General features: G+C 40.4%; 2 protein-coding genes across 4 annotated transcripts in view; one reads left to right on the forward strand and one right to left on the reverse strand.

The window, feature by feature from the left end:
- Nucleotides 1-18,402, reverse strand: part of EIF2AK4 (eukaryotic translation initiation factor 2 alpha kinase 4) — a 38,655-nt gene extending 20,253 nt beyond the window's left edge. Inside the window, exons 1-19 of the mRNA XM_036383879.2 lie at nt 18,236-18,402; nt 16,478-16,593; nt 15,243-15,345; nt 12,496-12,669; nt 11,571-11,651; nt 10,987-11,135; nt 10,562-10,677; nt 9,744-9,901; nt 8,802-9,337; nt 8,291-8,400; nt 7,596-7,753; nt 6,841-7,253; nt 6,032-6,101; nt 4,845-4,928; nt 3,518-3,640; nt 2,966-3,070; nt 2,670-2,727; nt 1,919-1,998; nt 60-161 (exon numbers count right to left, since the gene is read on the reverse strand). Coding sequence (XP_036239772.1) covers nt 60-161; nt 1,919-1,998; nt 2,670-2,727; nt 2,966-3,070; nt 3,518-3,640; nt 4,845-4,928; nt 6,032-6,101; nt 6,841-7,253; nt 7,596-7,753; nt 8,291-8,400; nt 8,802-9,337; nt 9,744-9,901; nt 10,562-10,677; nt 10,987-11,135; nt 11,571-11,651; nt 12,496-12,669; nt 15,243-15,345; nt 16,478-16,593; nt 18,236-18,388 — 2,889 coding nt within the window. The 5' untranslated portion in view covers nt 18,389-18,402. The remainder of the gene's footprint in view (nt 1-59; nt 162-1,918; nt 1,999-2,669; nt 2,728-2,965; nt 3,071-3,517; nt 3,641-4,844; nt 4,929-6,031; nt 6,102-6,840; nt 7,254-7,595; nt 7,754-8,290; nt 8,401-8,801; nt 9,338-9,743; nt 9,902-10,561; nt 10,678-10,986; nt 11,136-11,570; nt 11,652-12,495; nt 12,670-15,242; nt 15,346-16,477; nt 16,594-18,235) is intronic.
- A 123-nt stretch (nt 18,403-18,525) lies between these two features.
- Nucleotides 18,526-26,444, forward strand: part of GPR176 (G protein-coupled receptor 176) — a 36,832-nt gene continuing 28,913 nt past the window's right edge. Inside the window, exons 1-2 of one of the 3 annotated variants that reach the window (XM_054515254.1) lie at nt 18,526-18,761; nt 23,121-23,535. In XM_054515254.1, the coding sequence (XP_054371229.1) occupies nt 23,307-23,535 (229 nt within the window). In that variant the 5' untranslated portion in view covers nt 18,526-18,761; nt 23,121-23,306. Of the gene's footprint in view, nt 18,762-22,398; nt 23,536-26,444 lie in introns of those variants that run through there. The other 2 variants (XM_036384586.2, XM_054515255.1) reach the window with 2 other exon arrangements.

Below are 26,444 nucleotides of genomic sequence, written 5' to 3' on the forward strand. Positions count from 1 at the left end.
CTTCTCTTAACAAATTATTTGATGCATAGAATTAGCGTATTTCATAGCTGTGTACTTACCAGCCTTAGCTGACTAAGAACAAAGATCCTTTCTGATGCAGTATTCATAGGATGATAACACATTTCAAAGAAAATTATACCTAGGCTGAACAGGTCCACTTTCTAAAGAAGAAAAAAATGAAAACTTGTATGTAGTACCTATCAATTCTCTGAAGACAAAAATAGCAGAGCAAAAAAATCCCAACAAACGTTTAGGTTAAATTGAAAGCTGGAGAGAAGGCTGGTTTTTTTTCTGTGTTTTTGTGTGTTTTTCTGTCTTTTTGTGTGTTTTTATTATTATGCATTTTTAAAGCTTTTTTGTTAGAAGACACAATCCATTAAGATTTGGTAGACTTTAAAGCCTTCTATCATCACAGCACTGCTATGAATAAATGATGGTTGCACTCGAGTTGTGGTCAGCAGCTTAACAGCAAAGTGAGGAGCAGATGTTCCTCAGGGTTAGGCAGTGGGACTGGCATTGTTTAACATCTTTGTTGGTGACATGGACAGTGGGACTGAGAGCAGCCTCAGCAAGTTTGCTGGTGACACTGAGCTGTGTGGTGCAGGTGACACGCTGGAGGGAAGGGATGCCATCAAAAGGGATCTTGACAGGCTGGAGAGGTGGGTCTGGGTGAACCTCATGAAGATCAACAAGGCCAAGTGCAAGGTCCTGCACATGGGTTGGGGTAATCCCAAGCACAAATACAGGCTGGGCAGAGAATGGATTGAGAGGAGGAGCCATGAGAAGAACATGAGGATGTTGGCTGACAGGACTCTCAACATGATCTGTCAGTACACTCACAGCCCAAAAAGCAAAAACATCCTGTGCTGCATCAAAAGCAGTGTGATCAACAAGCTTAAGGAGGTGATTCTCTCAATCTACTCCACTCTCATGCTATCCCACCTGGAGTGCTGCATCCAGCTCTGGGCCCCCAACATAAGGAGAACATAGATCTGGTAGAGCAAGTACATGGAACAAGTCCAGAGAGGGCCACAAAGATGATTAAAGGAACAGAGCACCACTCTCATGAGGAAAGGCTGAGAGAATTGGAATTGCTTAGCCTGGAGAGAAGGCTCCATGGAGACCTTAGATCAGCCTTTCAGTACCTCAAGGGAACTACAAGAATGCCAGAGAGGGACTTTTTACAAGTCCCTCTCACTGAGTGACAGGCCAAGGGATAATGGCTTTAAAATGAAAGAGGATAGGTTTAGACTGAATATTAGGAAAAAAATCTTTACTGTGAGGGTGGAACAGGTTGCTCAGAGAAGTTGTGGATGCCCCATTTCTGGAAGTGGTCAAGGCCAGGTTGGATGGGGCTTGAAGCAACCTGGTCTAGAGGAAGGTGTCCCTGCCCATGGCAGGGTGTTGGAACTGGATAAGCTTTGGGGTCCCTTTCAACCTAAACCATTCTATAATTCTATGACTCCCACTTTGAAAACATTTCCTTGCTTTGTCTCTGCATATAAACAGGATTCTCTTTGATGGAAAAAATATACCCTCACCTCCCACAATCACAGTCTAGAAATCCAGAACAGCAGTTTACACTATATTACCTTAACTAAAGGTAATATAATGTATACTATATAAAAGGTAAGATTTCTATCCTATTCAGTTACAGAGGTCCTCTATCATTACATGCTTTCAATTTGAAGTTGCTTGCATCTTGTCATAATCAAGCACAGGCAGAACAATTGACTTGCCCAAATCGTTCTATCCTTGATTTCCTCTTGAAGGAATGTTTAATTCCCCTGATTAGCACAGGAGTCAATGACATGCTGTTCCACACTGAATTCATCTTGTCAAGGAGGAATGACCCAAATCATACCTGCTACATCTTAGATTCCTTGCTACCTTTTCATTAAGTCTACTCCAATCATACCTGATTGTATGTAGATTTAGTGCTTCCTTGGACCTCTGGGCTGACATACAGCGCGGTGCCAACCATCCCTGTCAAGTTACCTAGGTGGCAAAAGATGAGAGCACCAGTTTCAAGAAAGTCAGAAAGAAATGCAGCATCCATATCAAGAAAAAGCTCGTTCATGTTCTCTAGGTGGGAGTGCAGTCCTTACTGAGAGAGACCAAGCTGAGAATACTTTGACAAACAGACAGTTCTTACCCTCACAGGTCAAGTACCCGTGTCTATCTGTAGTAACTAAACCTATCTATTGCTTTACAGACTTGTAGTAGGTCAGTACACAAATGTTACAACTAAATTTCACTGCCGTTACATTTGTCTTTAAACATACCATGTACTAAAGTTCCCTCAAAATACCATATTCAGACTCTAGCTAAAATCAAACCAATCAACCAAGGACACTGAAGTCTTGAAATTTTCCTATACAGGCAAGAGAACACAAGTGCAGATGGAACAGATATACAGGCTCTCTCTATAGCTCACCATGAGGAAAGCATTGATCTAAGGCAGAAGGCTAGCAGAGGAAGCTAATTGATTCTTAGATAAGAGGCAAAACTGCCAGATTACAATATAGCTACCCAACTTGGGTTATATCTCTTAATAAAGAGAAATTCTATTTTCAAAGAACAAATGGAAATTTTAACAGCCTATACAAGACCACAGAATATAAATGCTTGCTTAAAATAATTTATAACAAGTTGCAGTGTAAACTAACCTGATGGGTCAGACACAGCAGAACCATCCGAGAGATTTTCCTCTTGTTTAGAGACCACCTGAAACCAGCAAAACAGTCATATTGTAAATGACACGTGAAATACTTCTGTTGGCTGCTCTGTCATTTGGGTTGGCAGTGCATGGTTTAATTCTAGAACCGTAGAAATTTAAAAGAAATTTATAGCATTCTCAATATATAAACATTGTGGTCATTTAACTTACATTTTTTTGGTTTTTTTTTTTCAAATTCAAAAACCAAATTCAAGAGTTTTTTCATTCACTTTAAGCTATACTTACTGCATTTGCTGGATAATCTGTAGCTAAACCAAAATCACCAATTTTCACATGATCATCTGAATCTAAAAAAATGTTCACAGGTTTCAAGTCTCTGTGGATCATTCCCTGTTACAGGAAGAGAATAAAAAAAGACCCACAGAATGTTAAAGAATAAACATTATTCAAAATAGAAGTCCTTATAATGGACTAGAAAACCATATTACATACTTTTAATACAGTGGTAGACCTACTGCATGAAGTCACTAAAGATCAGTCTTGAAGACAGACTATCATTTGTAGCCCAGAAGCCAGAAAAAATTTTAAGTGCTACCAGCTATCTAACAGAATGTTTTTAAAAGATGGTCAGATTTTTATGACTAATGGGTAAAATCTGAAGTGGTTTATTATAAAATTCATGTTCATTATAAAATATAATAAAACCCAAGAACCAACTAATAGTGGAAAGGGCAAAGAGAGGAAACTTGCTAATGCATGCCCCAAGATGAAGAACCCAGAGAGAAAGAGGCATAACACAGATATCATGTACAGGCCATGACTATCCTGTTTACAGACCTTCTCATGGATGTAAGCTAACCCATCCAAAATTTCTCGGAAAAGCCTCCAAAGCCGACTGGTGTCTTCATATAACCCTTGGTCAATAGTGTCCCTCAATGTGCTCTTTTCACAATATTCCATCTTCAGTTGTGCATTCACAGGGGACAAAGGGAAGAAAGAACAGTTTTGTTAAGACAAGACACTATCAGAAACTTGTACCTGTACCCATATTACTGCCTGGGCTCAGGAGCAAATAGTATCACCAAAAAAATCAGCTATTTGGAATTCTCCTGAGAGCTGTCTTTTAGCTACAAACATGCATTCACTTCTGGGTCCTACCTCATTTTCTGGGACAATGGTATGAGCCTGCAGAGTAGCATATTCTCTAACATAAACATTAACAACAAAGTGAAACCAGCCAAGCCATAGTATGTGATAAAGCCAAACCACAAAGAATGTCTGGCTTTATTGCACTTGGTGTCTTAACTGCTTTTATTATGAATATACACAACGCATACAAACAAGCTTATTAAAAACTAATTCCATCTACTTGTAACTTCCTTCCAGACAAGTTCTAGCATTAAGTGCATTATAAAAAATTGCACATCACCACAGAATAGTTAGCTATGATATATAGCTATAAATAGTTTCTGGGAGAAGTTGACTAACTCCTAACACAAAGGAGGTGTCAGTAGAATAGCCTGAAGCTGCAACTCTGCAGGAGTTTAATTGTGTGCCTACTGTTAGAGCCATACAACGGGCTTTACAGATTACTGATTTCTATTAAAATAAAGTGCATACACAATACTGTGCTTTTGAAGAGAATGAGGAAGTTTTCACATCTGTGAAAGACAACTTTCCCTCAGGAATTTAGCATGGTAGACTTCAACTCCACATTGGGAATTAACACCAATTAACAACCAAACCGAGGAACAGCTAGAGTGTTGGGTATTGAGATGGATATTCTCAACAAATAAGCACAAGGCAAAAGAATGCTTTGAAAGCCACAGACTCAAAGGTTGGCTGCTTGGGTTGTTCTATGGTTAGATCAGGAATTGCCAACTTTTAGTTGTACATGAGCAACACCAGTTATCCCATTACACACTATGGCACTCCCAAACTTTGTTCTCTCCAGGCACAAATATAGAGCCTTGGAAATCACAACAAACCACGTGCACTGCACAGTGCCTTCCACCAGCTAAGCCTTCAGAAAACCAGTCTAATGCAAAAACAGCACTGAAATTACTTGTTTGCATTTTTTAAGGTCATTACTTCTCATGAAAATCAGCAACTAGTATCTGCAGGTTGAAATAAACTGTATCCTTTCATGTGAACACATTTGTACCTGAATGTACAGATAATGCACTGTCTGAATGACTGGTGTCCTGTCCTCTCCTCCATGGCTGTTCTTTTCATTGCCCTCTTCATTCTTTATCACAACGAAAGTAACGGAACAGTTAGCTACAGGAAGATGTGCAGACTTTTTTATTACATACTACTGTTTTTTAATGGCTGGAATACATTGATGAGAACTCAGCTTCTATAGATAGTTTGAAAAAGAGCAAAATAATAGAGTGAAATTTTGTAATACCATTGCATCTAAATAAACTAGAAAAACAGGTGTGGCCAATTCTCAAAGTGAAAATTAATAGCATTTTGCCATTATTAGATACTGAAGGAAAAGAATTCTGGAATAACTAGATGAATCCTAAATCTCAAGCTGTATCATATTAAAAAAAAGAGAAAGATAAGATTTGAAACTAGTAGATAGAAAGCTTGCTTGACAAACAATGCAACCCCCACCTTCAACCAACAATTTTGGTATGGTGTGTATACATATACATATATATTGAGAAAAGAATGCACTGCCATATTATTAAATGATATACTGAAAACCTTTTCTTGCCAATGTACATTATAACAGAAAGAGGAAGGAGATGCAGCTTTAAATAAAAGCATGTTACAGATCACCAGGGTTGGCAGTGACATACTGTAAATGCTGTAGAAGAGTGTGAATTAGCTTTCTAGTGATACAGTGCACTGACTGTCCACAGCAAGTGCTGTGACACAATCTTAAAATCAACTAAAACCTTAGTCATTATACTGACTTCCCCTCTCTTTCAGACTGTTAGCAGTATGCATTTTGTCTGCTCTAAAAAGTTGCATATGAACACATATATTGGTTAAAATCATAAAGGCAGAACAGAATTTCAACTTTGAGAGGTGTAAGACCATGTAATCCATAACTGTTAAATCATAAACACACTGAAGTGTTAAATTTGCAATAACCTGGGTCATGACTAAAAAAACCCCCATATTTAGTTCAATAAACACTTCAGGAAACAGAATCCAGATTAGCTGCATCAGACTGATTTCTATGGGATGCAGCTCACAATGGCACATCACTTACTCTAACAGACAGGTAAGGTTATGTTTCTGTAATTACAGCAGAAGTGAAATAACTGACCTATTTACTTGTCAAGGACTATTTTATTATATTTTAATTTTCACTAATTTTATCTTTACACTTACTGGAGAATGACCTTTACTATTTTCATCTTCATTTTCAAAAATTATTTCGCTTTCAGAATCTGTGGTTGGCCTGTTTAAAAACACAGAAAGAAAAAAAATCTCAAAAGTCCTGCATACCAAGTAATATTTACTAAAGAATTTGGAAATAATTTTGGGGGGGGAAAAAAAATCTAAGCTTCTGCTGAAGACTTTCTAAAGACTTTGAAAAAAAAGCAAAACAAAACAATACCCAGAAAACCATCCTGCTTGCAAAGAAACGCTTCCTTTGACAATCCAGTTCTAAAATGGAAGGTATATATTTGCCATCAGTAAAATTTAATTGCTATTTCCAGTAAGCAGAACTGAGATAAATTTATTTAATTGCTTATACAAAAAAATCACTGAGTGAGACAACTGAGCCATACACAGAGGAAGGTATGGAATACACTAATAAAAACCAAAACAAAAAAGGTCAAATTTGATATTTTTCAAGATTTGTAATATTTTTCTGTTATTCTTTATTAAAAAATTTTATTCTCAAGGCTGGAAAGGACAGTCAAACATAAGGTAAGCAGTCATGCATTCTGGCACAAATATGCTTCAAGAAGCATACATCAAATTAATTTCCACATTGATTGACAATCCTTAGCTAGAAAATTTCCTCTTCCTGGCTATGTGACTGCTGGCACATACACTGGTTTTGAACAAGGGGACAGAATAAAAATGCAGTGAACTACTTCTGACAAAAGAAACGAGAATGGTAAGACACAAACTTGGAAAAACTAACTCTGCTCACGCTCCCTACAGCGCCAGTACTGAAGCCTACTTACAAAATTGAATGGGAGAACACGCCATCACCATCATCGTCGTCATCGCTGGACTCCTGATCAGCTCCACTGAATTTGTTGCTGGAGGATCTTTCACATGAAGTGCTCCACTCAACTGAACTTGTCAAACACGGAGGGGGAGCATTAGTTTCCACATCATTTGTCTCCTCAGTGGAAAGGATGAAGAGACCAGCTTTGGGGGGCACTCTCCTTTCGTCAGTCGTTCCAGATGTTGACACAGTGGGAACAGGACTTTCATGTTTTTCTATCCAAGCATTGTAATACCTCACAATATTCTCATGGTTCAAGCGGGAAAGCAACGTCACTTCCCCCTTAATCCTCCGGAACTGCTTGCTGGTGGGGTTTATGCGAATACGTTTCACAGCATAATAGCAACCATCAAGCTTATTTCTCACCTGAAAAATTCAAATTTATCTAAAGTCAAATGCTTACAAATGCCTTACCAAGCAGAGCCAGAAGGATAATTTTTTTCACAAAACAGGAAGTCTTCCTTTCACCTGGAAAATGACTACAATTCAAATGCAAGGTTCCTGATACTGACAGGCTTCTCCCCAATCTCCCAGCAACCTCTCACAACTTTTCATACTATTCAATTCCAGATAAAAACCTCAACACAGGCACAGCACCAGCAGACAGTAAATAAAACCATGCAAACATTGAATATATTTTTCTGCTTCAGAGAAAACAAACATATCCTTAAAAAGGTTTCCACAGAGGAAACCATTTTTATACCATACCTTGATGACTGCTCCAAAAGCCCCTTTACCAAGTAATTTTAGCTCTTCAAACTCATTGTAGTATCGTGAAAATTGTCTCTGTGTTTCTGTGGAGAATGAAGCACTGGATATCTGACTGCTGGGTACAACTGTCTCCATGCAATCTATCCCTGCTGAATCTGCAATGAAGACAAAGTTACCATCACTGGCAATATGGGGGTGAGGCACGAGGGACTGTCAAATAAGGAGCAAGGAGGAGGCTAAACGTAAATACTTTCAAGTGTAACTAAACCCTAAAATACAGAAGTGCTCTGCTGTGTAAAGCTCTAGTGCAAGTGTTAGTCTTAATACTGTTTTTAAGTACTAACATGAATTATGCTGGACAAAGGAATGATTTTAACAAGAACTTAAGAAGGAAAAGTCTCATAGGAACACCACCTTACAAGGACAAAATTAAATCTGTATTTACACCATGCAGGAGGTGGATGACTTTACAGGTTTCTTTAAAGCATAAGCTGCTTCTACAGAAGAAAAAACAGTAGTCAGTCCACCCCAGCCAGTCTTGCACAGAGAAGTTGAAGATCACACTACCTTTTAAGTTAGTTCACGTAACACACTTGCACAGTCTTGTGAAGCTGTAGCACAGGTCAATTTTTCTTACTGCAGGCATGCAGTTCACTTACTTAGCAGAACACAGGAAGTACCAAGTTCCTTACCATCTAGATTTTCTTCAGCTACAGGTATTTTTGTTCGCGGAATGTTTATAAAACTATGTTGTAGCAGCTGCTGAGGAGTCCATCTTTCTTTATCTTCCAAGCAAACACACCTGTTAGCAAACCACAGAGAGAACTATTTCATGTCTGACATAAATGTTAGAAGAGTTCTTATTATATCTAAGAAATTATTACCTCCATCATTTAGGTGAGAATCAGAAGCAAGTAGACAGACTAACTGGCTTATCACAGTGATATACAGTTGGTGGCAGAGCAGAGAAAAAGAGGACCAAACCTGCTCTCCCAAATCCCAGATTAGCAGCCTGAGCCATGAGATCAACCTCTTCTATAAAACTACAACTAGAAACACAGGAAGACATATCTATTCTTTAAAAAAACTGTTAAAATCTTAAAAAAAAAACAACTAAACAAAAAAACAAAAAACAAACAAACAAAAAAAAAAAACAAAACCAAAAACCAAAGACAAAAAGATACAGGAATGTGACAAACATACTTTTCTAGAAAGTCTTGAAAGTCAGCAGGTAAATTGGTAGGCACAGCAACTGGGAATTCCTTGGTTGCTTGGCCCTGGCTGAGCGAGAGCAGAAGCAAGCCCAGACGCCACACATCTCCTTTTTTTCCAGGTTTGTAGGGAAGACCATCCTCACTAAATCGAACCTTGGTTTGCTCAAAAACATCAGCTTTGCAGATGTCAGCTAAGCGCTTGGAAATGCTGTAGTCTGTGACCTTGATGTTTCCTTCAGCATCTACCAGGACACTGGAAGCACAAAGGACCTTGTGCACTACTGAATTATTGTGCAAGTAGTCGAGAGCTGACAAGATCTGGATCACATAATGGCGCAACTGCTCAACTGGAACTGGAGTCTCTTTGTCCAAGTACGTAGAAAGGCTACAACCACTTATGTGCTCCACTAAAATATCCACCACAATTGAGTTGTCCCGTTCTTGGAGGTTCATACATTTGTAATGTACTATGTTTGGGTGACTTAGCTTTGCCAGTGAGTTGAACTCTGTTTCTGCTCCCTGAAGCTGGTAGAGAAACACAACATAACATGGATTTTATCATATCTTGGGACACATTACTAATAAAATATGGAACACAAACAAAATACTTATTAAAATATATGACATCCTCATACTTCTCTGAGAAGGAAGTATTGTGCACTGGAGAAAGTACAGCTTTGATTTTAACAGGTAAGCTTGATTCGTTATTTCTTCAGAATTTCAGTATTTTGTTTATGCATACTTGCAAACATGCTTTTTATTGTAAAGGAACTCCTGAATACCTCAACACATTAATTTTCTTTCATGCTTAGATACTAGCATTTTCAAGTTCATTACTCCCCTCTTAAGCTTAATATAAACTAGCAGCCTAAAGAAAAGCACTGAACCTCACCTAATCTTTATTAAGCCAAATGCAAAATATAGGTATTACCTGTTTCTTAGACTTCTCAATCTTTTCTATTTCATGAGTTGTAAGAAACCTTCCCATCTTTTTTTGCCAGTGCAGAACCCACTCATATATTAGAACAAAGTCTCCACTGTGAATTTCCAAGGCATTGTAGACAGATTTACCAAGCTGTTCATCTCTGCCTATACACAAAGGGAGAGAAGAGGAACATGGCTTCTTTTGTTTCTAAGGATTTGACAAAAGCTCTGCAAATGCTAAATAAATACCAGTAAGTCTGTTTTCTAAAGTCAGAAACATAAACCTACTTACAACTAGACAAGACATGTATCTATCTAGTAAGTATGGAATATATCAAGCTTGATGAGACTGAATGCTAGGTAACAGCACTCAAATGAAAGCAATCACATGACAAAAAACTGCTGCACATTTTCAAGAATTTCAAGTTTTAATAAATTAACAACTTTCCTGCTTAGCAAATGCCAAGTTCTACACATAGTAACGCAATTGTTCATCCTCAAACTGCAAAATAATAAAAGTTTCCATTCTCAAGAGACTTTCAGGCTGTTCATCCATTCACTGAGGAAGTGCTAAGTTGAAAACAAACAATGAAAACATCTGATGGTCTGTCCGTGTGGGCACTCCGTGGAGGTCTTTCTTCCAACTCAGTCTTCTGTCATGTCGTGTATTAATGTTTTTGCTAAACCTGCTGGTTTTATGCCATTGCTATCAGCAGCAATGGAAGGAAAGTATCCATTTCCAGGCCTGTGCTTATCAGTGGTTTCACGTGTTACTGAAAGCATACCAAATCCCAGCATTTCAAGTTGCAATTGTAATTTGCTTACCCAGACATTTTCCTTTATGGACAGTAAGCGGTCCAGCACCACTTGTGCTGAAGTTCAGAACTTCATGATTTCCAGGGGACTCTTCATTATTACTAAAAGAAAGCTGGCGTTCTCGTCTGCAATGTGAAGAGAACATTTTTCTCCAACTCAGAAAGATAGTATATTTAAAGTCAGGAGTTGAATAAAAACATTAAAACTTGGAAATGTACCAAGTTATCCACAGCACATAGCTTAGTTAAACTATGACAAATGAAGGTGGGGGGGGAAGGTGGCAGGGAAGAGACCAAAATTAACAGGTCAACATCATGGCACATTATTGCCTTCAAATTTCACTTTGTAATCTAATCTTTGCAACAAAAAAATCAAACCCAAAAACCAACAAATAAGTAAATAAATCTAAAAAATCCACATGCAAACTGACATACTTGGAACGTCCAGCTGAATTTGGTCGGTGTTTATTATTCACCCCATGTTCCAAACAGCTCCCATTTAAACGTGAAGCAGCTCTAGGTCCTGCAGTATCTCTCCTGTGAGAATCTTCTTGATTTGTCAGAGCAGCTATTTCCAAACGTTCCTATAAATCAGGAAAAAGACCAAATAAGTGCAGGAGCCACTCCTATCATCAAAATATAGAAGTACTTAGTTATTACTCTATAAAGTCATGCAGATCACAGAAGAAATATGTTTTCATAATAAATGTACAAATGAAGCCAAAGAAAAAGTGCTGAGATTTCAGAAAGGACATTTCAGCACTGTCCATGGCAAAAATGCAAAGAAACTAGAAACATTAAATACCAGCTTTTTTCTGTCTGTTTGAAAACACCCACCCTTGGTACACTCAAGATGCTAGTATATTCCAGAAACCCAAATAATCAAGAACCTATTTTAATTTAGATCTACTAGAAGCCGTGAATAAGCAAAGATGTCCAAGTACTTTTTATAAGTACTGTTACAGTACTGGGAAGAACTTACTGCAATGTTTGTTTGCACATCTGCTTACAAAGAATACCTGTTTGGCAATCTCTTTCTTTTTTCTTTCTTCCCTTTTCTCTTCCTCCCTTCTCTGAATCTCATTAAGGATTTCACGTTGCTGAAATAAAATTTCAGTTGTTAGAAATGCAACAGTACATGCAATGCAACTGCTAAAATCTTACCCTGATTTAAAAGTAAAAAAGTTACAATGCTGATTTTTTGGAAGTGTTGAAAGCGGACTTAGAAGATGTCACAAGAATAAAAAAATAGAAGTCAAATTAGCTCTCTTGAGGAAGTTAATAGTATCAATTGTATGATACAGGAGAATGGAACTGTAAATTACTTCTACTGCCAGACCCAACAATAAAGTTTCATGCACACAAAAAAAAGGGAGATAAATCCAAGTGATCTTTTAAAATCTGGAGCTATTCTATCCATATTTCCCACAGAGTGGAGACTTCACACTACTAGCCCCTGTGAGACTTGGATGAATCCCCTCATTTCTACTGAAAGATATTGGTGGTCTGACATCTCTTTAGGGTGAATTTGTTGCTCTCTAGAGATGCCTGTCACAGTGAATGTTCCAGTCACCCTAGGAGTGAAAGAAGGTATGAATACCTGTCTGCCTGGCTAACACTTCCTAGTTTACAATGGAATGCACTTAATATGTACCTTTGCTTAAGCTTTTGTATAAGGTCCTCTTGATAAGGGATTTTTATCAACATTTACAATCAACATTTAGGTTTGTTTCAGGCACAAATATTTCCCTGGGTTAAAACCACATCATTAAAATATTACAATTACAGCAGCAGATAGTTCATATAATACACATTGATCAACTCATACTAGCAGGTCTGACAAGTTAATAATTCACTAAAACTCACCATTGTGCAGAGTGATTTTAAAATCACGATTATGTTATTTTAAGAATATATGGTTATTCATACATTGATTTCTCTTACCTCCTGCTCCTCTCTTCTCTTAACTTCTTGTGCCTTACGCAATTCCTCCTGAGCCAATCTTTCCTGTTCTTTCTGATGATTTTTTAGCATTTCTTCATGAAAAGACTTGGAAGGCGGTTTATTATACTCACTGAGAAATGACTGTACATGGTCAGCAAGTTCAAATATCATCACCTGAAAGAAAAAAGGTACAAATGAAATGCAGAGTCAAATGATAGCCAAATGCTACCCACCCAGCAACACAGCAGAAGCATGACTGTCAATTTTGTTATTTATCAGGGAGAATTTATCATACTTCAGTATTTTTTTGTCAGAACTATTTATTAATAAATTGTAACAGGAAAAATCCCTGACCACAGTAGCAAAGATGGCAAAAAATACTGAAAAACAGACAACCTAAGCCATCTTATTTTTCTAACAGAAAAGTGAAATTTAAAAATTATTTTCCATCTTCTTCTAGGCATAATCTTTCTACTCCCACAGATATGGGTTTATGACATATGAGCTACAACAGAACAAATCCTTTGCACTTATCTGTTACTGTACCTACTGCTATGAAATAGTTATTATTTCACTGCTAACCACAAATCCAGCCCTTCCTCTGCAAAGCAGTCTCCCCTTTAGAACTGTAAAATCACATAAAGTGCTCCATATTCATATAGCTACAACCACTAAAATAAGAACTGCACTGAAAACTCTGCTACATGGCTTGCCAGGTTGGAATCAATTTTCAGTCACTGTTTACTTGAACTATTGATGATCTGTTGACCTGTCAGGGCTTAAGCTTTCAGCAGTCTAGTAGCATCCCCTTATTAGTTCAAGCACTCCACAGTGCTAAGAGACCACTTTAGCTCTAAAATTAAAGAACAGTACAGGACAAAGGTGCAGTCAGCAGCACCACGGAGCAGGATTTACATGTACAGGTGGGAGATAAGCCAAATTAAATTGTACTATCCGCCCGTAACAGGGTGACATTTAGAAGAGTCTCAAACACTGAATCCCCTGCTTGAAAGGAAGAATGAAGCCAGGAGGCAATTCAAAATAGAAAGAACAGCACAATATGCATAAATCTGACACGTGCAACTAGATTATCTTTCCCAAGTTACTATTCAGAAGGGAAGGCAATCATTGCATGCACATATGTATTAAAAAACCCATCAAAAACAAGAGAAAATTCAATAATTAAAAAAAAAAACACTGACAGTTTGCTCTTCAGTTTCAATAGGAGGTTGAAGTATTGTCAAACTTTCTGTATCAGAATACAATTTAATGAGGAGTACCTGTCAAGGTATAGAGAAAAGTTATCTTCCTTTTTTCTGCAGATAAAGTAATTCAGGATAGCACTGCATATGCCATTCATACAAAATATGTACCATACATGTAATTCACAACCACATCTACACTTTGCTGGAGCAAGCATGACTCTTTTTTGGAAAATCAACATTAGGAAAATGTATGACATATTTAGATCCTTTCAATGAGATCAGAAATCAAACCTGGGACTTGGAAGCCCTACAGGCTAATAATTCTTGTGGTCACTTGTGAGCAGACCCAGTATATATTGATTGGTTTTGTGGTTACTTAGAGATTTAACCCTTGTACCTTCTATGAATTGTCCATAGACTGTCATTAGGAAAAAACAAACAGCAAATAACAAACCCCAGCTCTAAATTCCAGAATACTTTATTAAACTGCTAATTTCCAAAGATACTGAAAAATCTGAGGAAATTCTTGGTTACTGAACAGAAGGTATCTAGCTAAAACAGTTATTGTGACAGTATCTGCAGAAACATTGGCAATCAAAATACAAGTATGGTATTCAAATGGAAAAAAAGGCTTGATATGGCAGGAGTGAATGACAGATAGCTCCTGCTAAACCTGTAAAGTTGACAGGCTTGGGAAACTGAAAGCAAAATATTACCCCACTTCAGCCTATTATAATGTCCACAGCTGTGTAATACTCACTTTTAAAAAGACAAACGGAGCTATTGAAATGTGTTCACCTGCAACATTTCCAAATAGCGATAAGAAACATACCCAACCCCCTGCTTTTACCAAGAATTCTTTGTTTGCTTGTAATTCTTTGAATCATTTCAGCCCTCAACAACAGAAAGGTATTGCTAATACTAAACATACCCAAGGATGTATAACATCACTTAAAACAGATAAAAGGTCTAAGCTTCCCATGTTTCTCCATCTTTCTTTTTTTACTTTTTTACCCAGTTCCAGGGAAACTCAAGTATCAATACTCCTAAACACAGAAAAAAAAGGGACAGTGGCATGAAGTGACTGTACTAAAAACTGTTGAGCTGGTATTGGAACGAAGGCCTCTCGCCCTCCAGTTCAGCATTAGGTGAACAAGATCAGATGGAAAAACTCCCTAGGTAACCACTGTTTGCTTAAACAGATAGGGCCTCTTATGATATTCAAATCAATCTGAAAAGTGCAGAAAGCTCTTTTCAGTCAATATTGCTCTTCATATTGCCAAATAACTCAGAACCTTTAAACCTAGTAACATGAACCTTTAAACCAGGATTAAAGCTTGCAGTATTTATACATGGATTTTGAGAGCATCCATAGTCTGAACTTTCATTAATTAGGAACATTCCTAAGAAAGACGGTCCCTCCTTCCTTAAAAGCAATGCAACTTACACTTCCAATGTGGATATATTCCACAATATTATACCATACCATTTAGAACTATTTAGGTTCAGAGTATATTTCTCAAGGAAGTGAAAAGCTCTTACCTCTCCACAGCGCTGTTTTGCTAATTCAGCTAGTCTGGATTTTAGTTCATTTATTTTCTCATTTGACAAGCCTTTTGAATTTTTTAGCTGTATTTCAGGAACTCTGTGGGACAGCAACAAAACATAAAAAAGTCCTCATTAGAAAAATTGAGTGTAAAAAGCAACAGATTGTTGATAAAAACTGTGTGAGGGAAAAGGAATGGAGTCCATAGTCACTTGGCAATTATAGTCAATGCTCAAATAAGTGGAATATAAATATTACATATACAAGATAAAGTCAGAAATACTGTATTATATTCCCTATCATCAAATTTTCCGGTTGCAGATTACCTCTTGGTAACACTTAACAGCAGAACTACCAAAGAAACCCTGCACATGCTAGTAATTCAGTTCTTAACCACTAACTTTCTGAACAAGCCATTTAAAACATTACTAACATAACGTTTAGATGTTTAAAATTTATTTATCACCACTATACAGGTAACACAAACCCTAAGAAACAAATGCAATAGATAAATATCAGCTATATTTAAAAGATATTTTAAATAAAGTAAACAAGCAAAATGTCTGTAGATGTGTTATTTCAAACTAAAACAAAATAATGAGAGTAGCTGTTAGATCCTTGTTACAGGGTATAACTGAGCTATCACTTAGTAAGGAAGAGCATTTCCCTTCTACAGCACTCATGCCACAGCACAAAGGGATGGACTGAAGGGAGTTATGTTTTGGACTATCAGTGGTATAAGCACTGAACAAAATAGGGCACAGAGCAACACTTAGCCCAGGAATCACTTGCCTACACAAAACGGTAGGGCAGGCTCGTCACCTGCAACTCCTTCTACACTTTCTCTAGAGAATTCTTCCAAAAGCTAATCCAACAGAAAACAGAAGGCTTTAAATAGAAAGGAAATTCAGTCTGTCTCAGATGAAAGAGTCAGGAGTTCAAGAAGTTTAACAAGGGCACTAAGACAGTGGCAGGTACTCCTGTGGTTATGTATCTCCAGTGCAGTTCTGCACTGACAAACTCATCCCTATTATTCTCCATTGCACAAAATACTAAGTCCAATTCAGGTGCCAAAGTTTAGAGTTGCATATTATAAAATACTCCAGGCTTAATAAATACTGACATGCAGAAAGCAAGACTAAGTTTTACTCCCATAAAACTACACGTCTTTTCAACTTACACTTTACTACAGAAAGCAGAGACAAAAGGTTATAATTTAATGTTCACTTACGTATCAGGGTAAGTATGTGGACACTTGACCCACAGGTCAACTTTGGCATACACTTCATTAGCACCAGTCAATCCCTGAGGACGCAGAACTAAATTAATTTCAGGAGGTTGTCTTACCTAAAACACAAACCAAAACTTCTGATTGAAAAGGTTTACTTGGTTTTGCTTTAATGAAAACACTCAACTCTCAACCTATATTACAGTAGAACACAGCTTAAACCATCCAAACCATGAAAAAAATACATTAATGTGTTGACATTGCTCAGTAGGAGTGAACGGGTCCACTGACTATCATGGTTTATCCAGTATATTTTTACAATTTCTTCAGAGATTCAGACTGAGCAAAAATGAGGTTCTATAATAAAACTTTCATTCTGCTTACTGTAATACAGCAGTAGAAAAAAATAAACTTAACACAGGTTATTTATATCACAAATTAAAGCATTCATTGTAAGGACAGCATTTTTCTTTAGTGTTTAGATTACTAACCCAGGCATTATTTTCTTTTCCAACATGGCAACAGACCATAATGTCACACTGATATACACCTTACATGGCCAAACCAATGGACAGTATTTTTTTTTCCTGTAGTTGTTTTTAGTGTTTTGCCATAAATAAGAATTTTAACAAGCATTGCCTTCCCCATCCCTACCCTGTTCAAATCACCTACTCAAAATCAGAATAAAGTAAAATATGCCTATATAAGTATTCCCAACTTTTTCTTTTCAATTAGGTTTAAAAACAAACAACAACAACAAAAAAACCCAACAAAACAACCTAGCCTTTAGTAACATGAAAAAGAGGGAGGGAAGTAAGACCATATGGAATAACAAATACAGAAATAGATGGTAACTATCCCCTTTGCTTTTCTAGCAAGGAGAAGAACATCTCACAGGAAGAGGATATCAGGTATGACCTTCAATACAGAGTGAACAGATCTGGAAACCCAACAAATTACTGAGAGTGTTTTCATCAAACTTCATAAGAAGAAAAGTCACAAGTTGCTGCAAAAATTTTAAGTTCAAGTCTCCGGCACAAAAGAAAGCAGAGGATATACAGTAGACATTCAAGACAAAAGAATGCAAAAAGAAACAACAGTAAAAGTGAACCTGTGGAACAGAACAGTGACCATTAGCTCCAGATACAGGAAAAGAGTATAACGGACACAGCTGGAAAGGAAATATCAATTTGATGGGGACACGAAAGACAAATGGAACAGAGTCGTGAGTACCAGGCCTGAACATTATCTAGCTGTTAATTAAAAAAACCCCACACCTATAAAAATGAAAGCAAAACTATTATCATGGAAATAGGCGCACTGTGACAAAACCACAGCATATAATAACTATGTAAATATTGTCAGGTATACCAACGAGATGAATTAGTTGAGCAAGTATGTAATTAGTAGGTTGAGGAATGAAGTAAGAGGCATTTTTTCAAAAGCCTTTAGACAATTACTTAGAAAGCAATTTATGGGTACAGCACTGATTATAGAGCGAGCGCTTTTATCTCGAGAATCAATCGCAAAGGTGGCCGGTTGCAAGACTGAAGGAAGGACGACGGACGGGCAGCGAGAGCCGCGACACGTCAGGCAAGAAGACACGGAGCGGCCCCAGCGAGGCAGCGCCGGCCGCCCCCCCGCAGCCGTCCGGCCCCGCTCCGCACCGAACCCGCACCGGCCCAGCCCGGCCCGGCCCGGCCCGGCCCGCTGCGCCTCCGCCCCGCGCCCGGCGCGCTGTGCGCGGACCCCGCTCGCTACCTTCCAGGCCTGGCTCTGCCGCAGGTCCTGGAAGTCCTGCCCGTAAATGGACTCCAGCACCTGGAGCTCGTTCTCCTGCCGCAGCTGGTAACTCTCCGGCGGCTCCGCAGCGAGCTCCGCCGGCAGCTGCCGCCCGCCGCTGGCCCGGGCCATGTCAGCGCTGCCGGCGGGGGCGCGCAGCGGCCATGGCGGGCCCCGCGCTGCCGCCCTGGGACCGGAGCCGGAGCGCGGCCCGGCACCGCCTCCGCCGCGGCGGCAGGAGGAGGAGGAGCCGGGGACAGGGGCCCGGTGCTTCGTCTGCAGGAACGTGTCGAGGTGGAACGGAACCCTAAGGATCGCCGAGTGAAACGCCCTGCTCCTCACGGGACTCCCTAAACGAAACAGTGTGACTAAGAGCACTGTCCAAACTCTGGGAGACTCGGTGCCACTGCCACTTCCCTGGGAACCTGTTCCGCTGACCAACCACCCTCTGGGTGAAGAACCTCTTCTAATGTCCGGTCTGAGCTCCCACAGGATATGCCTCCAGGTATATCTGCATTACAGAGATACACAGCTAAGACAGTTGGATACTCTGTAGATTTTTTTGAACTGACCTTGAGAAAGAGTCACAAAAGGGAAAAAATAACCGCGAATTTCGGTATAGATTTCATGTAGAGCAGGGGCAGGATACAAGTTCCCGTGAAAACTGTAGAAAGGCTTCCAATGACAGCTGCAGTAGGGAGTAATAGCAGGTGGAGGGCGAATGGTTGAACTGCGAACAAAACAGGGAGGCGGGTGTCCTTGGTGGGACCTGCTAGAGGGAGGCAGCTGGGGGCTGTCAGGGGAGCAGTGACAACCAGAGAAGAAAATGTGCTTTCCTTCGGTCACTTCACACGGTAACTGCTGAAAAGGCCTGCCACGAGAGGGAGCCTTTAAAGTTTTGGGATCTTCATAAAGAAACCCCAAGTAAATTCATACAAGCTTATCTATTAGTGAGTAATCCCCAGCCAAAAAAAAAAAAAAAAAAAGAAAAAGTTACAGTAGTCTGCAGGTTGCTACCACGCACCCAGATATAGGAATGTAGTTTTGGTGACTTTGACTTTACTCCCTGACCTTTGGGTACAGACTTTCTGTTATAAAGAAACCACTCATTTACACTAATGATTGGTTTCTATAGCCCTCAATTTGTACTTCTGAAATTGAAAGCTTGTTCCACGCAAACTTTATCTTTCAGTTGCACTTAAAGAGTGTCGTTAGTATCAAATGAAAACCAAGTGTTAAATTGTATCACTGTTGTGAGGCTGGTCTTTGTTCCTCACCATTCCTGGAATGTCTTTAGTGGCAGGGTCCTTCTATCTCGTCTGCTTTTTGGTGGGAAGTGGTCTGGAAACAGACCAAAGCTCTTTAGTGTTTATCTAGCAACAACAGAGACATCCCTTTGCTCAGTCATGTGTGACCTGGGGCACTGTAACTGATCACTGGAGTTTCCTCTGGTACAATTGGGTATGCTCATTATCAATTTGTATATAATAAATAAAAAGTTTCCCTGCGTTAAAGACTGGAAATAAAAAAGTCCAGGCCAGAGATTCATCTTCTCTCCCACACAAATACACAGCAAGAATGCCTCGGTGATGCAGTAAGCAATTAAGAAATGTCAGCAAAATTTCCTTTAACAGCAATTATGGGTTTATACTTCCCAAGCATGTGGTGTGGGGCACACAGCTCACCACATGGGAAAATCTCCCCTGTTACACTGCATAGCAGTGGGTGGGCCAGATAACAGTATGCCTTTTAAAGCTGCCTGACTTTCCCCTACTTTGTGACTTGGCAAAATTTTAACCAGTTAAGATGAAGTGCTCTAGACCAGATGTCTACCTCAAACTATTTTTTCCCCTTAATTACTTCTATAATGATTCATTGTTTCTAAGAAGAAAGCCAGAGTAAAATAACATAATTTTAAAAACATTTTAAGAATTTGTTTTTAAAAGTCTTGTACTCCAGCAGGAGTGTGAAAATTTGATGAGGAGGAGACAACCTTTTTTCAGTGCTGTGGCTTTGCTAGCTAACCTTCTGGAAACCTGCATGAACTGAACCAAATTACATTACTGCAGGGAGTCTTCACATGCTCAGCACAGATTTACTGGAATACGATGAACATCCACCGGCCTCAAACGTGTGCCAGACTGCATCTGGATAGAAGCTTCCCTTCCAAGATTTAAGGCAAAATTTAAAACTCTCTCCCACAACATTAAAATTTAATTCTAGGAAATAAAATTTAAATGGTTTGTGAGAATGTGCTTTCAGTTCCCCATGTGCATGGTGAGGGGAAGTCAGTCTTCCTATGAAGTGCAGGAGGAAGGAAAAAGGTTCTGAGTGTTAAGAGTAAGAAATCTGGCAGAAAATAAAACCTCTTGCATTCCAGCCAGTCTTCAGAGATCAGAGGGGCTGCATGCAGCTGGGCTTATTCCGATTATAACCAAATTAGCATGACATGGTCATGTTCAATGGGAACTTCCATGAGCAGATTCACAAATAATGTGATTTATTGAAGCAACAGAAATAGTCTGAATAAATGCACAAACTATGATAGAGCTCTAATGATAACATTGTGTCAACTTGGGTAATAATAATAATAGCAGGTACATGCTTACCAAGACAGCATCTCCACTTGGATGGAGGGAGAGGAGAGTAGCCTGAGAACTGTCTCTGAGGTCTTTAAGGGTGTTTCTCCTAACAGATCTGCCCTCCTTACATACAGTGCAATCTGATCCCCCTATTTCTAAGTTACCTATAGCATGGTCTAAGCAGAGCGTTGAATAATGCAGTCATTTATGTGGTAGCATGTACTTCATTAAGCTTATTAGCATATGCAGACATGAGCATTTTAATATTTAAATGACTTTTAATCAGACAAAGATTTCTTTTTTGGCCATGGTGTCCTTCGAAGTTCCAGCTGTGCAATTTACTTCTGTTCTGTTCCTTTCCTAATTCAAACTCAAACCATCCTATGCCCACAGGACCTCTTCCTTTTGCCAGCTCAATCTTTCTTGGCTATGTAGATCTGTGCAAAGACAATGCAGAGGGTACACAGTGTAGGCTGTAGATAGTAAACATCAACTCTTGCCTGGCTCCTTGGTCATCATTCCATACCAATGGAGGAACTGAAGAAAGGGACAGCTGTGTGAGGAAAAGCACCTTGCAGGTGACTGGGAGGTGAAGGGACTGAGGTCAGACTCTGGTTACAGACACTGGCCACAAGAATGCTGGAGGCCAAAAGGAGGAAAAAACCTGTTTGGGAAAGGAAAGATAAGGGGAAAGCATGGTGAAAGCTGCTGATTATTGCCTAGAAAGTGGGGGGAAATTGGACCGGGTGGACAAAGTGAATGAGTTATGTGTGAGAGGAAAAGGTAGGAGGGTGAGTGAGTCTGAGGCCACAATCAGAGTGAGTCAGAGATGTGAATTACGAGACAAGTGGCTGGAGCAATGAACTCCTAGAGGAATGAGAGGAGGCTGCAAATGGCTGGGCCCAAACACATGGAGGTACAAGCAGAGGCTTGGCCAACAGCCTCCAGGATCTGTGGTGGGATGGGGTAATGGCAGTCCCCTATCCCTGTGGTCAGCAAGTGTCTTCGAACCCATGGCACAGCACCTAGCTCTGTCCTGGATCACTGAAGTTCACATCACAGGAGACCGGGCGAATGTTACTGGAACACATCTCATGGGCCTGGGGTGCCTGAGGAAGCCTTGCTCTGCCGAGGCTGAGCACATGGATAGCTCCTCTTCCCGGGGCACTTCCAGGCTGGCAGCTAGTGGCTGAAAAAACCTTTTTGGCTTAATTTTTAACTAGCACTAGTCTCCAAATTAAAGGCAAACGTGAATCCACTATATGGAGGCACATCATCTGTAGAATCAATGCCCTTATTACGACCACTTAAGAGCTTTTCTGGAAAATTATACATTTAGAAAAAAAATCTATTTTAACAAGTAACATGCGTATCTAGAACGCAGCATCGTCTTTTGACAGTCTGTCATCAGCATTAGGGACCTGTTTCAAAACACCGGTTTAAAAGGCGCCCGCCCGCTCCCAGAGCCCCCGAGCGAAATGGCGGCCGCGTTACGTGATGGCGGCGCGCCCGCCCTGAGGAGCGCGGCGCGCCGGCGGCTCCCGCTTCCCCCGGCTCGGGATGGCCGCAGGGTTTGGCTGTGCGGGGCCGCAGGGGCTCGGCGCCCGCGCCGGGATGTGGGAGCACGACGGAGCAGGGCTGCCGCTGCCAGCCGCGCTCAGCGCGGGGCGCGCCAGGATCGTGCGGATCGCTCGAGCGCCCCCCGCCTTCCGATCCAAACCCCAGCTCATTTTCCCCGAGGAACAGCGGGAGCGCAGGGGCAGCCCCTGAGCAGTCACTGGCCTCTCTGGACGCTGTGCGAGGGTCTCCGCGGTGCTCTCTGGCGCCGCGCAGAGCAAGCAGAGAGACGGGAGGGAGCCGTGTCTCGCCACGGGCGGAGCGCGCAGGAGCAGAGGAGAGAGCGGGAGCAGGTGTGCCACGGGGAAAGCCGTGCTCTTCCTCTCTCAGGGCTGTGAGCAAAGCCAGAGCCAACGCTGAGAGTGCAGTGGGGGGACAGAGTTGATGTCTCCCCAGTTTTGCAGGCCGGTTTTGCTGTGCAGTGAGCCCGTGGCCGTGCGAGCGTGTGCGCGGCGGCCGCGCCGCGACCCTCGGCAGCGGAGGGAGGATGAGCCGCGGTGCGGAGTGTGATTCTGGGGACCACGATTCCTTCTCTCTCGCATATTGCGGTAAAACATGCTGAGGAGACCTGTGGCGGGGTGAAGCAAAAACTATGGCACATCTGATCGGAAGGAGAAGCCTGGTTTGTTTTCTGTTTTTGTTTACTGGCTGTCATGACTTACTAGGTGACAACGCGAACAGCCAGCCCTGCTTCTCGGGACACAGGAATGTGGTGAAGATGCCTCCGAGAGGCAGAGACCGGGCTTTATCCTCAGAAGCGTCTGTTTGCCTGTGGGCTCCATTCATTCACTAAAGACAAGGGCTGGACAACCGGTGTTATTAGGGGGCAGCAAGGAAGGCGGAACCTCGCCATGGGGTACGACAGAAGCTGGGTGCTGGTGAATGAAAGCGACCATGCCCCGTCCCAGGCTGTCACCGGAGCTCTGGAGACGGGCAACGCCTCGGCCGGGCAGATGGTGTGGCAGGGCGGGAATGTCAGCGAGGCGGGCGCCGTGAAGAGCGAGGAGCACGGCGAGGAGCAGAGCTACCGGCACTTCACCACCACCGTGCAGGTTGTCATCTTTGTGGGCTCTTTGCTGGGTGAGTGAGAGTTGCTGGAGTTCCTGGTTGATTTTATTTAATTTTTGGTTTCAATCCTTGCGGTCAGGGACTGCAGACCAAAAGGTACCTGGCATCACTGGTTGCCTTCGTGACTCTTCTTGCTGCATTTCTGGTCCTCAGGTGTATGATTTAAAGTTCCTTGTAGGTTTTGATGTGTAAAAGCTGTTGCCGTAAAATGTATTCGTCATGGATACATTACATTGTACATTAGACGTATGTATTACTTAGTAACCTTCTCTACTAGAATTTAAACGGGCAAAATTTAGATGGGTTCATGACATGTTTATTTTCAGCTGCAATGGGATCTGTTCTCTTTAACATAAACAAGGGTGTGGAGTGTTTTAAAACAAGTTTTGCTGAATTTCTGTTTCACTCTGCAGTAATTTGGCATTTGTGTCCCCCAGATTTTAAATAAATCCTTTAGAAGTACTTTATACTGTAAGTATGTATAACCACGTGCAATCTTGCTTTACAGTAGGAATCATGTGTTGTCATATGAATCATATGTGGTTGTAAGGTATTGCTATATAATTTTACAAATGTGTGTACATTTGCTTTCTTGATGCTTACACCAAATTTTGTTAGGAATATGTGCGCATTTCTTAGCAAAAAAAAAAAAAAAAAGAAAAAAAATTCCAAAACAAAACTCTAAGGCAAAATAAGCCTTATGGTGAGTCAAGTTAGCACTGTTTGGGAGATAAGTAAGCTGGATTTCAGTAAAATGTCACTACTACCTCAATCATTCAAGGCTTTACACACAGGGCTTGAGTGAGAAAGCACCCAGCTTTTCTTAAGGGAGTTAATCAGGAATTTGCTGATGGTCATTGGCTCATTTTATCAAGGATTTGTTTTGGATTTTTTGGATTTTCCTGATCCTGAGTAATGCTAAAGTCCATTTTTGTGGTCATGGTAATAAATTCTAATATCTATGTCCTTTTGGTAACATTCCTTAATAAGTAATATTCCTTAAATAAGTTTTAAGAAGATGATAAGCATAGCCATGTCCCAGTCAACAATGCACTTACTGGCTCTTACTGTAAATCACTGAGTTTTTTGGCATCAACTATTCCTCTGTGCAGTGGAGATAATCCTCACGGTTCTTGCTTTTGTTTCTTCTTAGCATATAGTGTGGGGAAAGGATACTTTTAATATCATAGGTACTCTGTGGCTTTTTCTATGTTGGGTAGTACCTGGCATAAAACAATAGCCAGCAAACAGTGTCCTAAAATAACAAGACTAGATGAGGAAAGCTAGAATTTTAATTCTTTCTTTTTTTGAGTTTTGAACCTTACAGAGAATAAATTTGAGTCATATGTCCAGATCCTGTTTCATGAGCATGGATCCTCCAAAATTATTTGAAGAAGAAAACAGACATTATCACGTAGTCATTCCTTCAGCAGCTAGGAGTTCTAAAAAACCAACCAACCAACCAAAAAATACCATTGGTACAAATTTTGCAAGATTAATGTAAGTTATGGTTTGGCCTCCTGTAATTTGTTTTCAAGACATGGAGGAAACATTTCAAAATGTCACAAGGGGTTTATTTGCTGATTGGACGGCTGGGAGGCTGATGAAATTTCCAGATCAATAACTTTTCCAGGCCTGTCAAAGAGCTAAACAGGGGAGGAAATAATATACTTTTTTAATTATGAAAGTGCACTAGTCCAATGACAAATGTTAGCAGTGGGCCTCATGCATTTACAGTGATGGAAACCAATCTAAACTATTTTTTTGAAACTAGTAGCCTTTGCTACTAGTCTCCCTGTGTCCCTGAAGTGCTAATTTAAAACATTGATGATACACAGTATCACAACAGCTGAGAACTTTAGAGTCTTTAAAAATGTCTTCCCATATCAACCCAATGAATGTACTACTATTTCTTTTTTACTGAATGGAAAGAAAGCCACATCTCTCATATGTTGCCAAGAGTTTTGGATATACAGTATCTCTGCGTCAGCAAAGGATAACGCTGTTAATTGTCATTTATCCTCTGCCATGGTCCTTGGAGCGCGAGTGGTATCCAGCTCTTTTCTCCATCATGTGAGCCCCCCTACTAAGCTGCAGAACAGCAGTTCTTTGCCCTAGTGAGTCCCAGGTTCCTCTTTGCAGAGGGGCAGCCCTTCAGTAGGTGGATGAGACAGACCTTCTCCCTAAAGCCTGAGATAGGGTCACACCCCTCAGTGGTAGGATGTGCGGGTTTGAATCCTTTCTGGTTTGGGTGGATGTGCAGCTTGTGCATTTCACATCATCAGTGCTTGCCCAAGCACTTTGCTATTGATAAAATAGCATTAATTACCCTTTTAAAGGAAAAAAAAAATTCAGCTTGAAATGGAACAAACCTGTATGACTCACCCAGTCTTGATAATGATTGCAGGGGTCTGACATTAGCAGGAGTGTGCAGCATGGAGAGGTCCAGGTCCTGCAAGAGGGAAGAATCGCAGTTGGTGTTGTGAATTTAATTTAGGTCCCTGCTGCGCACAAGAATGTTTTCAGCTGTGAGAGAGATGCCTGTTATGGTTTTCTTTTCTCCCATTTAAGACCTCTATTTGAGTCCTGTGGAAAGACTTGGGACACTAGGATAAATTCTTGTGTTAGTTCTCACTGTGATATGACAGAACAGTGCTGTTTTGAGTGTTTCATTATATCTGCTGAAGGCAAGGAAGAGTCAAATTTTTTTTTTCTTTTTCTTTATTTTAAGCTTGGAATGACATAGGGCTCCCTTTCCAAGTGACTAAAGTTTTAATAGCTTTCTTTTTATCAAAGAAGATTCCTGAGATCAGTTTTGCGGTGAATATAGGAGTACAGCAATACTGATCTGTGAGGTGTATTTTTCTCTTGCTGTTAGAAGGAAACAGTGTGCATAGACTAATTATTACTTCAGCTTTGAA

The sequence above is a fragment of the Molothrus ater genome, chromosome 6 (assembly GCF_012460135.2).
Source record: "Molothrus ater isolate BHLD 08-10-18 breed brown headed cowbird chromosome 6, BPBGC_Mater_1.1, whole genome shotgun sequence".
NCBI classification, from domain to species: Eukaryota; Metazoa; Chordata; class Aves; order Passeriformes; family Icteridae; genus Molothrus; species Molothrus ater.